General features: G+C 39.9%; 1 protein-coding gene across 3 annotated transcripts in view; it reads right to left on the reverse strand.

Annotated features, from left to right (window-relative positions):
- Positions 1-11,937, reverse strand: part of Adarb2 (adenosine deaminase RNA specific B2) — a 550,519-nt gene extending 538,582 nt beyond the window's left edge. Inside the window, exon 1 of one of the 3 annotated variants that reach the window (XM_039095307.2) lies at positions 11,284-11,937. In XM_039095307.2, the coding sequence (XP_038951235.1) occupies positions 11,284-11,383 (100 nt within the window). In that variant the 5' untranslated portion in view covers positions 11,384-11,937. 3 annotated transcript variants of the gene reach the window in all.
- Between the last annotated feature and the right edge of the window lie 208 nt (positions 11,938-12,145).

Consider the following 12,145-nt stretch of genomic DNA (forward strand, 5'->3'; position numbering starts at 1 on the left):
GTAGCTAAAGACCTTAAGACCTACTAAAGAGTTTTGTCATCTCCTATTAAAGTTTGTGGGTGGGTTCTATATGCGTCTCCTGCTTCTTATATAAAGAGAAGATTGGTTGTAGACAGGTAGGTAAATGTCAGGTATATAATGAAAAGAGAACGAGAGGAAATCTAGGTAGAAGCGGGATGGAATCTTCCATGATTGTTGTCTTTTTTCACCATATATTGTATTGTAATTATCAACACATTGATAGATCAACATATTGAGTGGAACTAGGAGGGAAAGCCAACACCTTTGTTGATTATATAGATGCACTGGACAGATAGGTTTGCATTCCACTTCTTATTACCTCAAGGGAGAGCTATCCTGTTCTTGGTCACAAAGATTACCAGTCCGTACCACAGGCAAGAGACTGCAATTCAAGCTATTCTCTTTGGTTTGGTGCTAGGATTTTGTGTTATGCAGTAGCTGGTACATAAGTTCACCTTCTGCAAGGATGGCAGCTAAGCACAGGGCCATGCCCTGGATCATTTTGGAGAAGGAAATTGAATCCTTCACAGTCATAGGAGGCAGCGTGTAGCTGTATATCTAGGAGTGAGGACTACCTCCTTACAGAGACGACAGGGGCTACAGCTGGAAGTGGGATAATGAATCAGGGTGGGGAGGTCCAGTGTTGTAGCAAGGGCACTCACTGTCTAAGAAGACTGACTCCTGGAGAAACACTCACGGTTCTTTCAGCTTTGTTGAGTCTAATGGTTTCACTTCATTTATTACATGAGAATACTGATGCTCAATGAGCGTCCCAATCATCCAGGGACTAATTCAGCAAACAATAGAAGTGTGCCTCCCACGTGTTCAGAGAGGGGAGTTTTATAAAGTATCTCTTCCACATGAATGACAGAGAAGGCAGAACACGCTGGGATTTGATTTCTGGCTGTCTGGGGGAAGTTTTCAGAGCTTATATTGTTTAAGCTCTATTATTTATCATGTGATCGACAAATAAAAGGACCTAACAAATGTTTGTTGGATGGATAAAGTCCAGAGTTATGTAGCCCTGCTCTCGTGTAAAGGAGACAGAACCATGTATAAATGTGCGATTGAAACACAAGTTAATTCTACAACAAGTATTTATTGATAACGCGCAATGGCATCACTGTGTCACTTCTAGAGAATATGAAGGAGCACATAAGGACAGCCATGCTTGAGGGATGATAAAGAAGAATGGAGCAGCACCCTCACCCACCTTCGCACATCTCCACACACCTGAGATCTGAACAGTACATTCTTCAATTCATTTTCTCAAATGTGTCTGATGGGTATCATCTTGCAAACCCTCACCGATTTCTCCCTCCCATAAGCTTTTATAACTAACATGATATATACTCAATATTGGCAGAAAATTTTTTTAATGTTCTGATTATTTCTCTTAGAAGTTCTTTTGAAGAGTATGCTTTAATTAAAACAGAATTGCAGCCAGTTCCAACAGGTTCAACATCCCCTCTCCTTCCTCCAGCCCCTCTCTTGAACACTCCCATGACTTATTTCAAGACTGACACAATTTTTTCCAGTGAGTTTTAAATTTAAAAAGAATTACGTGTTTGGTTATTTTGCCTACATGCACGTCTGTGTAATGAGTGTGTGAGTGCCCTGGGAAGCCAGAAAACGTTGTTGAATCTCTTCAGACTCCCATCATAAATGGCTGTGAGGGGTCATGTAGATGCTGAGAATCGAATTCAGGTTTCCTGAAAGAGCAGGCAGTGATCTTAACTTCTGAGCCAATTCTGCAGCCCCTCCTAGTGAATGAGCATTGTCTATGTTTTGCCGCCATAGGAAGAGCAGCAATGTTATATTTTGATAGCTTAGTTTTATAAAGAAGGTTTATTTGAAATAAAGGAAATGCAAATGACTTATTCTACTGGGTGGGTTTTGATTTTATAAACTCATTGTGTATACTCATTATATACAGGACTGTTATATATAAGAAAAATTTAAATGTGTGTTGAGATATTCTTCTTATAAGTACCATAAAACCTAACATTGTGTGGATCCATAAAGGGTTATTGTCACTCCCTGCTTTCCTTTGACACACTGTATTTGTATCTTGACATATAATATAAACTTACAGAAAAACATTATGTATTGGGTGTTGGTAGTATTTAGACTAGCCCATATAGGACACGGGATATATTTACAAATTAATAAATATGCAGATTAATAAAAATGTATGAAATTAATTTCTTATAACCTATTTGCAATTGTTGAAGGCAAAATCTGGCAGTTCTGCAAGCAACAGAATTGAATAGGTTGGCTCATATTTTCAAATCATGTATTTTTGTGTATTAAAAGCTACATAAATTAAAAAACAAGTGAGGTGAGTTTCAATTAAGCTTAGGAAAAAGAGGCTACTAAATTATCCCTTCCATCTGTCTTTTGTCTGTGTGTCCTTTATCCTCCATTAAAACCCTTTTTGTACAAGTGTGTTGTTTCTTTTTATGATGTTGAAAGATGGATTACCTTTCATTAGTGGCAAAGACAAGACTTGTTTTACTTCATGCAAAGTGTGCACAAGGGGAAATTTCAATTGTTGATTCCCCGAAACTTTCGCAATTAAACAATCAAATTTTCCTCAGAATTATGAACTCTTAACCACAAACCAGCGTCTTTTCTCCACTACGTCTCAAAGTGTTTATACTCTCACCTGCAGCCAGGATTTTATTTTGCTATATAAATTTCTTTCAGAATCCCATAATAGATGACTGATGTTTCAGAAGTAGATGAATCTTTTAACATTTTAATATTCAAGATTTCAATAAATACTTACTGCATTTTAAATCTCGAGCCTGGCATTTCTCTATCTCACATGAATATATTAGCAGTCTACACAAAGCACACAAGCACACAATTTAATGATTTGAATTCTATTCATTAGCTGCACATGAAAGTCATGTCATGATTCAGTTTTCACAAAATGAAGAAGTGGATTTAAAACTCTGCTGATTACACAAGACGACACGCATGCACACTTAAATTTGTTAGCCTTAATAATAGAGGAGTTTTCTATGTGCTTAGTAATAAAAGTATATCTCACTCAATTTCAATATGTACCCGCTTGCTCGCCCTAGAGTGGAGTGGTGCATTCACACTGAATTAATATATTAACCCACATCAGAGCTGCTTTTAAGGATGGTGTCATTGTCTGTGTGCATGTATGCAGGGCTGTCAAAGTTAGTGTATTTCCTGTGCTACCATCTCAGAGATCTTTTTTCAAATGTTTTCATGTCGTATTATTTCATCTACACGTTTAACAAGTAATTTTTGCTGCAGCGTGAGTTTTCTTTGGAGAGAAAATTTGAAAGTTAGGTTTATTTTAATTTTAGAAAGATGCACTTAAACCGCATACACTGGGTTTAAATGTCACTTTCTGCTAGAGTTCTAGTTGAACCTAGATGACTGCTTTTCCTTCAGGTTGTAACTACTGTAATTTTTTTCATATGTCAAGCACAAATATGTAGTTTAGTGCTTTTGTCTGTCTAAGGATTAGAAAAGGGTACTGATTTTTAATAATTTATTTACTCATCTTTCTAATTTGTATAAGCTTTAAAGAAATAGTTGTGTATGTATATTTTAGATACTTTACATTTTGGCTCTTAGCCTACAGCAGCACAGCCTAATAGGGAGAGGGTGGGCTTCTCCTTTAAGACCACAGCTATTTTCACAGCCACAGGCCCAATGTGAGCTCAGCATCTGTTACAGACAGGGATGAGTGAGCCCAGCTAGACTTGGGGTTTGGAGGAGGTCAAAATCTATTTTGCTGACATTTCTGTCATGTTTATTAAATTGCATTCTTCTGAATGCAATTAAACTCTTAAGAAATATCGCATTTATCCCTAAATACACATGCAGTGCACTTTGAGTAGTACAGTTGATTTTTTTCAAGCAATTATAGAAATCCAAAGCAAGTGCTTTGCCCTAGCTAATAATGATTTTTAGCAACATCAGCCTTCCCACTTTTGGTTCAACCTAACCCTAAGAAGGAATTCGACCAGGACAAGCATCTTCCACGGAAGATAAGCTTGGACGATAAAGGGATGTGTCCACAGGCTGCCATCTTATTTTAATATCTCATTTGTGAAGACATATTTGAGAAATCATGTAAGACACATTACGAAATGATGAGGCAGTGGGAAACAGGAACCAGAGCTCTCGTATCCAATAAACGGAGCAGCCAAGATTAATTAAATGTATAAAATTATCCAAAGCACATCCTGGGCAAGGTGTTTAAAAGGACTGCAGCACACGCATTCATCTCAAAGTGTTGCGATTACCATTTCAACATTAAATATTCACTCCACCCACTCAAGACCTCAGAAAAGAGAGTTTGGGGATATATTCTGAATAGTTTTGTTTTATGTACTGCCCTTTGGAAGGCGATACAACAGCCACAGGAAGAAACGCTGGGTCTGTGACGTGACTTTTCTGTTGAACTGATGTGGGATGTCCAGTGACTGTCACCACATTGCAGTTGGAGTTTCAGTGTAAGAAAAGGAGCTTAACACTGAAAATCTCCACTCCTGCACCACTGCTTCCTGGTATCCACGATATGGACCTTCCGGCCTCGATGCAGGAACATTTGCTTTTACAAGGTGTGGGGGAGGTTTTAGGCAGGGTGCTCGCATTGGGAAGGTTAGCAGTTACGCAAACGTGACTGTTCTAATTGTCCTCTACACTGCGAGCAGATTGGCAAACCCACCCTCAGTCTCAGGATGGGGAAGTCAGATACAGAGGGTACGAAAAGCTTTCGGTTCTCAGCTTTAAGACATTTAAGTGTAACGTTGCCTGGGCTTATGTTGTATTTCCTTTCTATTTTAAAGACAAATACTACTTTTCTTTGTTTATAGGAAGGCTTCCTATATCACACATGATTCCTTACTGAGGTATAATACTATATATATATATATATATATATATATATATATATATATATATATATATCCTGTTTGTTATTTTGGAAAATTAAAAGCAACATTAACTATTTGACATTTTTTATTATTTAACACAGATGATAATAAATTCTAATATATTTGCATTTCATAACACAGAGGGGGCAATTACTAGCTACTTCCTATCACAAAACCAGATAGGAATGGAATTTATTCAAAGTCAGTAAAAGAGTGAAGTTGAATTATGCTTCTGCCTTTCATGATCAACACCAATATCTAAAGTAAAAGGTAATCAAATACCCTGCACGTGTAGAGAGAGGACCCAGGTGATTCCATTAACTCTTTATTACAGGAGACATAGTTCTCCAGAACAGAAAGTCTACTGTCCTGCACGTGGCCACATTCATTTCTGAGATTCTAAAAAGTCCCTTAAAAAGGCAAACAAATCAGCTCATGGGGAGCTGGTTCTTGGATGTGGTTCTAGAGAAGCTGGATTCACGCACACATTTTCAGCTGCAGATTTAGAGCTTAGAGCTTTACTTCTCACTTTACTTAAAGCCATCCTAGCAGCCAGACACAACAGGCCCCAACCTTCCTTCCTTCTAACTAAAATAAAAGCAGGAGAACCTGAACCTTAATCAGTAAACAAGGATGCCTTGGCCCCAGGCTAGCAAGGGAGGTAAGTAGAAACAGAGGTCTGTCTGTGAGTTTGCAAACTCCTCTAAAGGCACTTTTCCATCACCACTTTCTAAGGTCTCCCAAGAGCCCCTTCAGGGATGTGCACCCAAAATTTAAAGGGAACTCCCCCCTGCCCCCGATTTCTTTGCATTTCGAAAGCCACGTTGCTTTATTTGACATTGGCGCATTAAGTGAGCTGTAATATGTGAACAGCTATAAATAAATGATTACATTTAAACAATCAAGAATTTATGGCATATTTTCCTCTGAGCAAAGGAAAACATTTAATTGAAAATCAGGGGTTAATTTAGATTCACGTTATCTACAAACCCGGAGCAGCAAGAATCAGAATCCTCAGCCTCAGCTTGCACTGCTCTCTCTCCTTTATTTTCTCAGGCCTTTTTTTTTCTCCCAAATATTTTGTGCTCACAGAAAACCCCATGGAGAGTGTTAATATCCAACAGTTGAACTGTTTTGTAGAGGACATTCATGATTTCCATGGCTCACTTGGAATGTGATTTAATTTTTTTTCCATGATGAGAAGATCTGCCCTTTTTACAAATCTTGTTTGCAAGTCATTAGCACCTAGACTGGTCACAGGAACATCTGTTTAGAAATAAAATTTATAAATTACAGAGGGTCGAGTAATTTCTTTTTTCGTTCTTAGGATCTTTCTAAACAGGTTTTGTTATAAAAATTCTGACTTACACTTTCTAGGATTATTAGGGAAAGATACAGAAGGATATAAAATGGTTCCAGTGTTTCTAGTCATTCCTGCTTAGATGCACACATACACATAGCAACACACACACACACACACACACACACACACACACACACAAACATACACATATGCATATATAGGTTCTCAATTAAACACAATGCTTTCATAAATTAAGTTACTTTCCTATGTCTCAAGAACTACAGTGTCTCACTCTGAATTTCCCTATATAATACTCCTCCGACATAGCTTTTTGTCAATAACCCTATCGCTGTTATTTCGATAAGAATGCGTGAATCTGGGGCTGGGGATTTAGCTCAGTGGTAGAGCGCTTACCTAGGAAGCGCAAGGCCCTGGGTTCGGTCCCCAGCTCCGGAAAAAAAAAAAAAAAAGAATGCGTGAATCTTATACTTTTATTCTAAATTCGAGTTCACTCATCATATCTAACGCCCTTGAAGCAATTTCAAATTACTGTTATTACATGGGTCACTAGAAACCAGAAGCACCGATATAAATTTTAAAAAGAGAGAGAGAGGGAAAAAAAAAAGGAGAAAACCCCCTCATGCAATTAGATCCTGCCTAACGGTTGGTTTAATCAATTTGATTTTTATCCCGGAATACAGTCCTTCCTCTTAAGCTGTCAGCGAGCGAGATAAGAGCCAGTGGTGTAGACGGGCTGTCTTCTCTCCGTGGAGACGACAGCCACATGGATTACTAAAGCATCGCCGGCAATGGAGAGCAACGGCCTCTGCACCCTCATCCAGGGCGCAATCTTTCTATTTCATTAATTTTTCATGGAATTTCATTTCACAACAAGCTGGCGTCTGCCATCCATCTGCTACACTTACTGTGTCCCCTTTGCCAACTTTTTATTCGCATCTCACAGCGTTCTCGGGCTGCTCTGCTGAGATCCCCAATTTACTTTGGTGGATCTGCCTTGTGGGGTTGCTTCTAAAAATCGCTTCCAGTCCCCCGAAAGATCTGTACACCCAAGCACCCTGGAACAAGAGTTTGATTTCAGGATAACTTTTTAGTTGCTGTTAGGTACTCCAGAGTATGGGACATTGTCTGCCGATGCTCAACTCAGTCAAATTACTGTTTGCATTACCATTTAGATACTTCCCTAAAGTCCTTCCCTAGTTGATGGGCGAAGGATACTTCTCACTATAAATGGTGTCCTTCCGTTTACCTTGAATGGGTATCAATAAGCTGTGTTAATAGGGAGAGTTTTGGGTTGAATTCTCAGAAACCAGCCACTATACATATTTGTATATAATAATGGGTATATCCTTAAGTATTCTATTTAAAAAATTACTTTCGGGCCAGTGAATAGCTTCTTTGGGGGGACATATACTAACAACAACAACAACAAAAAAGGAAAAGCAGATACACAACACACACACACACACACACACACACACACACACACACACACACAATATGTGCCATTTCAATACAGGAGAATACCAAGGTGTATTTATAAGATTGTTAAAAAAATTATTATCCTGACAGTCTATGGCTAGGGGTTAAATTTTAACTGATTTATTTTTATGGACTAGACTGTTTTTAGGAGGTCTCCCTCTTAGACTACCTGGAATGGTCTGCTGCTAATAACAATTAAGAAAAAGCCTTGAATGTTAACCTTTTTTTTTCTTTTGAGGTTTAAATGAATGCTTTATACATTTATAGTATTTATACATTGTTATTTTCTAATGCCAGCAGCATTATTCTCTATAAAGCACCGAAGAGATGAAATTATTTATAATCATTCTTCCAAGAATTAAGAAATAAGGGCAGTCTTTGAATCTCCATGTCCTGCTGAGGGCAATACCCCAGTGATGTCAAGTGATGGTCTTCATTAACTATTGCTTTCCTAAAGTCTGTAACTGACATTGGAGGAGGAGAAACAGCCATATTCCACACATCGAATGGGTCCAGTCCCTACTTTGACATATGTATAAACACCAGATGCTTTTGCCTGTCCTCCTCAGTATACTTTCATTTTGCTGATGTGTGCGTACCTCCCATAAGAGGAAGATACTCACACCCTCACACTTCCTGTTTGTCTAGACAGTGTAAAACACTCAGACATGATTTCTAAAGAAAATCCTAACAGAAAGCACCACCTACGGAGACCATACAAAGGTGAACGGTTTGAGGTCTCAACAAAAGAAGACGAGGATCGTCCTTAAAGTTTATCTTGCAGAGGAATGTGGGCTTCTGCTAGGTGACCCCAGGAGGCGTGCTCTGTGACTAAGTTTTTCTGTTTTTAGGTCTTTGGAGGTCCACATTACTTCCTGTGTGGTACAGTGACAGACACCTACCCTGTGAAAGAAACCACCCCATTTTCAAGATGATGGATTGCGTTTACCAATAATCACATCCTATGATTACCGCAGTTAGCCTGTAGCTAGAGTGTTATAGCTTAGAGCATAGACTGTTGGATCACAAAAAGCATACGGGACCCGAGACACCTTTCAAGCCTACACAGAGAAAATAAAAGATCTTTAGTCACACTGACTAACTGATGCTGTGGTTCACTTTTAAAATGAGGCTTCACTGAGCAGGAAACATAGATGCACATACGCACTTACAATTATATTTATTAACTTATTTGATAAATTAATAACATATTTATCAACTTGTGAGAATAGGTTTATAGCCAGCATCTTCCCTTGCTACTTAATGACCTCCCTAAAATTCCTCAATTACCTCCCATGCATGTGCTGTCTTTCATGTTGGCTAGGCTCAGAACTTGGCGATGCCATTCCATCTCGGTAAAGATATGTGATCATTATGATGAAATTGAAAGACATCATTGCATTTGTCATACAAGTTATTACATACGAGCTTATATTTCCCTGGGAGATGTGAAAAAAAAATTACTCTCTCCTATAGCTGGGTAAGCTACATTGTTAACTTTGCCAGTAAAGGGGAATATTTAATGGTTTCATGTTACTGTCCGACCACAATAGCTGTTAGAAGGTACCACAGGAAAGGCCACTTAAACACAGGTCCACACACAATAGAGACCGGTATATGCTTACCTATTGCCTTTGTTATGAAAATTTGGAGCCTTTCTACAGTCAAAATTTCTAAGGATACAAATACTCGCTGTAAAAATTTTGCTTTGGGCTGTCATGGTTCAGTTTATAGTAAATAAAGACTTTCTTGGGTTTCTTTTTATTCCCTTCCAAAATAAATGCCTGACACTTCGTGGTAAAGAAAAAATGAAGGAAGACGAGAATTCCCTTTAGCTTACATTTCTACAAATTGTGTTATTATAAATATTGCTCCATTTTCTTGGCTCCAAATAGCTAAGCAGACTAATAAAAAAAATTAGGAGGCACTAACCAACATTTGAAGTATAAAGACAATTTTTTTCTTACTTCTTTAAAAGTGTTATTCATTGTTGAACTGTTCAAAGCCTGGCTTTCTTAATATCCATGCCATTTTCAGTCAGTAGCACAGAGCCATAGAAGAAATCAGTAAGGCCGTTTCAAAATATTTTCAGGTAACAAAGAGAATGTCAAGCTAATATTTGAGCTGTTTAAGAATTGAAGTACAATTATAAAGTCAGCCCCTTTTGCAATCAGAGGTCCTGAAACATTCAAAGACATCATTAGGTCTCCTTTGCTCTCAGGGATCCCGATGTGCGATTATTATCAAGGACTGTGTGCTTCAGAGTTTTATGTTCGATTAATTTGTGCTATTAGGAATCATATGGGACTCAGAAACAGTTAGCAAGCACTTAGGAAACAATCTAGAAGAAACTTACCTAGGCTCTCTAACATATCCAATCTATAGACAGAGATTCTAGGAGGGTTAGTACAACTACGCTGTTTCACAGGGTATCCTGCATGAGCAAGATTTAAAAAAAAATCCTACTCACTAAGTTGTGTCTGCTCTGCATAACACTACAAACATCTTAAAAACTAAAGAAAACCAAAACACCTTTCAGATCCTGGTAAGAACACAGAACTTCCACAAACTCACAAGGAACTAGCATCAGTGCGAGTTCCTCTCTGAGAAAGAAGGGGTAGCATTGGAACCATCTTTTAATCTTTTGGTGCATACAGGCTAAAGATGCATTCTGTGGCACTGCTTATCACACTGGAGGAATTGCTAATTTGACAAAAATGCTTGTGTGGAAGCCCTGCACTTGTGGTGACATTGACTAAGTTCTGGGAAGCTCATTTTTTCAGCAAAATCAGTAACAAGGCACAGCCTGAGTTTGTCAGCTACAACCTGCCATCCGATTGCCTCTCCTTTTCTGGTTTGCAAGATTTAATTTTCTTTCTTTTTTTGCTACCAATAAGACACAGCGTTTGTTTCTTTATAGGCACGATTTCTGCAAGGACGTGCCTTGTCCTCTTTGTCTCTGCCAGTGTTTACATGACCACCCGGTATCTCACTAAGGAAAAAAAAAGGCAATTTGGGAAGGCAATTGCCAGGGTTTTGCCCTCTTTTTTTCCTCTGAGACAATTTGGATGGGAGGAGCTGGAACGAGAGCTCTTTCCCTTTTTTATGTGCATTGGCTTATGTGAGTGTTTCTTTTGGCTCCCTGTGATATTGTTGGCTCCAAGTGTGTCTAAGTGCCAGCCTTGGGTCTCTTGTAGGAACGGTGGTACCCAGGATACAAGCATCAGAGAAAGGATGCTCCACAGCTCAGCCCTCTCAGCTCTCTTCTCAGTGTCTCCTGCCAAATATTTTCCACGGAGCGTCTGGCTGGCTGGCTGTAATCTGGTTTGAGGAAAGCCCCCAGGCTATTTACAAAGAGGTTTGAACTCACAAGTGCCCTACTCAGTGTGGACATCCCCAGAAGCATCCTAAAGTGAAGACAAGAGAAAACCGACAAGAGGCCACCGAGATCTGAGGAAGGACGAGGGGAAGAGACAGGGGAGAGTTGCAGCGGGCACCAGCACCGGAGCGCTCGCAGAGCGAGCTTCTTACCTTTCCTCTTGGACCTTCTCCTCCTTCTCCTCTTGGACTTGCATTTGAGCTGACTGCTTAGCCCTCCAGACCCTCTGCCACTCCCCAGGACAGATGCCATGCCAGTCGGGAGACCCAGAGAGGAGCCGGTCCTTAAGCAGTTTCACCTTTCTTAGTCTTGCTGCTGCGGCCGCAGCCGGGAGTATTTCTGGTTTTGCAAATCAAGTAGCAGTCTCACTTTTTAGGACTGAGCACGCCAGCAAGCACCTTCTCTATAATCGTCCCGTCGCTTGGTTCCAGTTGAGCTGAAAGCCTCGGATGCACGCCGGAAAGCTGAACCCTTCTTTAGGCAGAAAGCTCTGGGAAAGATATTCCCGCGTGTCGTCCTGAGCACCCTGGAGCTCTCTCCTCTTCCTCTGGGCTCCAGAAGCAGGGCTGCTACTTTTGCGCCTCTGCGAGTTGTTTGGCACCATCCACTTTAAAGCCAATCACGCAGGGAGCTCGTCTATTTGCTGCCGCAAAGTCTAATTAGATCCAATCACAACTGTCTTCTGGCTCTGACATCAGCAGCACCAGCTCCACCGCCTCTGGTAGCTTGCAAACTCAGCTCCCATTTGGATAGATGGAGCCGCCCAGGAGAGAGAGAGAGAGGTTCCAGAGGAAGCCACAACCACATGAAACTGGTTTTACTGGGTGAAGTCCGGCGGGCGGTGCAGTTTACAGGAGGGTGACTACTTGGGATGTCAAGGCTTCTTGCTGCAACCACTTCATATGCTCAAACCACACAGGAATCGATCACTCAAACCTAGTAGTTTTTAACTAGTTAACTTACTAAGATGCTCGTTGTGTGGAGAGGGAAGGATCTCTCCCTGTTCAGGATTTC

Source organism: Rattus norvegicus, chromosome 17, assembly GCF_036323735.1.
Source record: "Rattus norvegicus strain BN/NHsdMcwi chromosome 17, GRCr8, whole genome shotgun sequence".
NCBI lineage: Eukaryota > Metazoa > Chordata > Mammalia > Rodentia > Muridae > Rattus > Rattus norvegicus.